The sequence below is a fragment of the Dichomitus squalens genome, assembly GCF_000275845.1.
Source record: "Dichomitus squalens LYAD-421 SS1 unplaced genomic scaffold DICSQscaffold_14, whole genome shotgun sequence".
NCBI classification, from domain to species: domain Eukaryota; kingdom Fungi; phylum Basidiomycota; class Agaricomycetes; order Polyporales; family Polyporaceae; genus Dichomitus; species Dichomitus squalens.
This window is the reverse complement of record NW_006766896.1, coordinates 228,185-231,071: the sequence shown is the minus strand read 5'-3', so window position 1 is coordinate 231,071 and position 2,887 is coordinate 228,185. Positions and strand designations below refer to the sequence as shown.

At 54.7% G+C, this 2,887-nt stretch overlaps 1 protein-coding gene across 1 annotated transcript; it reads right to left on the bottom strand.

Moving 5' to 3' along the window:
• Positions 1–204: 204 nt before the first annotated feature.
• Positions 205–1,820, bottom strand: DICSQDRAFT_180671 (uncharacterized protein; the record flags this gene model as incomplete). Its single annotated transcript, XM_007365747.1, has 5 exons — positions 205–818; positions 878–1,373; positions 1,431–1,451; positions 1,509–1,626; positions 1,693–1,820. 5 exons carry the CDS (start codon positions 1,818–1,820, stop codon positions 205–207), a joined length of 1,377 nt encoding a protein of 458 aa, XP_007365809.1.
• Between the last annotated feature and the right edge of the window lie 1,067 nt (positions 1,821–2,887).

The window sequence follows — 2,887 nt, the reverse complement described above, 5'->3', positions numbered from 1 at the left end:
AGTGTGAGCACTGGAGGACTCGTCGTCGGGTGTGAATGTATGTGTACGGGTGGTGTCAACTGTATGGATTGCGAGCAATCTAAGACCTTGTCATATTGTAACCCGAAACTGTTCTGACAAGTGGACGGAACGTGAATTGGTGGGGCAGCAGCGATAGGGGGACATTGAACGTCGTCTAGTACGGATCGTACCGAAACGTTCTCATCAATCCTTCGGACCGATCGTGGCGTGTCGAGTGGCCTTCGGGAACTGTCGCGCGATGGATTGCCACATCTCTGCAGACACCTTGGCTTCATCCGTCCCTCGGAAGACCACGCGCTCAATGACAAGCTCGTGCAGAGTCGGATGCGGGGCCGCAGGAGTCCCGGCCGCGGTAAGTATGTCGTCTGCGGCATCAATCCCTGGCAGATGCAGGATGTGTAGGTGCGGACAATTGTCGAAATGGATGAGCGACTCTATCCCGGAGCGAGGCCCAATGGCCGTTCGGAAGTACAAACGGAGTTCCTCCAGGCTGGGCAGGGCCTTGGAGAGCGCCTGCACGTCTCGGGACGTGTACTCGAGGTCATAGCCCCCAAAATCAAGCGACACCTCACGCAGAGCGCACAGAGGTAGAAGGGGCTCCGTGATCTCCGCCAGCTGCCCCGCCCAGTACGGCGCGCGGATGGGGGCGTCCACGCGTCGCGCACAGTCATCCTGCCACTTGATGGACAGTATCTCCAGCGTCGTGACCCGGCAGCCACGATGTGAAGGAGCTGAGAGGTGTCTGCCCCAAGTGGTGACTTCGCGGAACTCTCTGTGGTGATATGGAGTGACCGCAGCTGTGGAACGTGCGCGCGTTCCAAGAAACCACTAAGCACGTTCCAAGCATCCTCCACACGGAGATCCGTTATGGATGAGGAGACGAGACGGGCAGTACTGAATGACGGGGAAACAGGGATGGACAGATGTTTGAGACCAGAGAGTCTAGCCACATCTCGCAGGTCGCTGGGATGGATATCGCCATCGATCGTCACGTGGCGTATACGGGTTAAGTGGGTTAGAAGTCCGGGATCGCCAAGATGCGCGGGAGAGTACATGCTGCGGAAGTATTCCAGGCTCTGGGCCGTGGCAGCAATATGAGACATGATGCGGTGGAGTGCCTCATCGACCTTGCCCTTTCTGGATAGTCGCAGCCGGAGCCTCCGTATGAATGGATGGATGAGAGCAAGGCATCCAAGATTATGGCAAGAGAGGACATGACCACGCAAGGGTGAGAATATGGAAGTCACATAGACCGAGGTGAGTCGAGGTAATATCAGGATACCGTCCATGGAGAACGCTATCTCTGGCCAGATAGCTGAGCCCGCGGACGACCTGAAGGGGTCTAATCTGATCTGACAAACATGGGAAGCATGCCGCAAGAAATGTTGCCACTGAGGGTGTGCTCTTACATTCTCCTGGACGCTCAAGACCTGCGATGCGCGTAGATTTCAAAAGCGGCGCCTCGATCACGCAAAGTATACACTCACAGGAAGATTGATAGGCGTATCGCTGAGACCGATGCCGGTGTTGTACGCTGTGGGAGAGTAGTCGGATAAGCTCTCCACATTGCCAAGGATATACAGCAGCTCAAGCAAAGGTCGGTCGCTGGGCAGAGATCTCCATAGGATTGTCAGTGCTGAAGAAGCGAAAGCCTTGCAGGACCGAGCTGACCGAGCAAGCGCTTGACGACATAGGGTCGCGTCCTGCACATTGCCACTGGCATTTATGACGTCCACTTGCAGCAGCTCGAACACTTTGTATACGATGTCTTCGATGTTGTACCAGAGATGACTATTCATGTGGAGTTTCCGGGTGTCCTGTGTGATGGATGGTTCTGGGAGCTTGGTACGAGTGGAGCCCTGACAAGGAGTGCCAAGTTCAAGTTTGGACGCCGGCGCCAGAGGCAGTTCTCCCTTCTTCGGCGCCTGTCCCTCGTGTCAACGCGCGGCCTCATCAGAGTGTGGTGACTCCGTTCTATCTGATCCTCCCATTCCTTCTGTGTTCTACCATTCGCTCTCAGAAAAGAGTGGAAATTTCCCGAGGAATGTCGTCGGATAGCATACACACGGCAGGGAATCGGATGTTTTCGATTCGAGAAAAGTCGATGAAATGGGGACGCAAAAGGCAACAGCCCGTCGTTTTTCAATGACTTTTATCCAGAAACGCCACATTCACGGATTGTTTGCCTCGCGCGTCCCCTTTTCAGAGACTTTTCTCCAGCTGGAAATATCCGATTCCCTGCCGTGACAGTTGGTCTGTCCGGGGTGAACTGCTTACCTCTGATGCAGGTTCAAGATGATCGCCCGAGATCCCGCCGCTCGTACTTAGAGGCAAGTCATCTTGCAACATCTGCCAGGAAATCCTCATCCAACAGGGCTTCTCCTTTCCGCCGCCACGATCAATGACCACAATGGCATATCTTAGCTGCATCCGGTGCGTTAGGAGTCTCCTGTTCCTAGCGTCTCCTCGGGCTTTTATTATTGCTCAGACGGCGCCGCAAGGGAGTCTCGCTGAACTCAAGTCAAGGTGCCCTATTCGGGTACCTTGTCTCACGATATCATGTACGTCTCATAGTGGCTCCTGCCAAGAAAGGCTGTTCAATACCATCTCACCTATCCTTGGAGATCACATCCGTCCGCACTGGGGGCTCTCGGCGTCGTTGGGCCGACACGAAAGTGAAAGGACTGCAGCCCTCGGATCGCATCAGAATTTGTCCAATGCATCTCAGTGTGCGATCCTGTTCGCTACGATGCCATTTGCGCATCTCCGAGTTATGAACCTAAACGAGAACCCCTGAAAACAGGTGGAAGTATCATTGCTTTCACTCGGCGCGAGTGACACCTTCTACAGAAGATCCGAGTCCGAC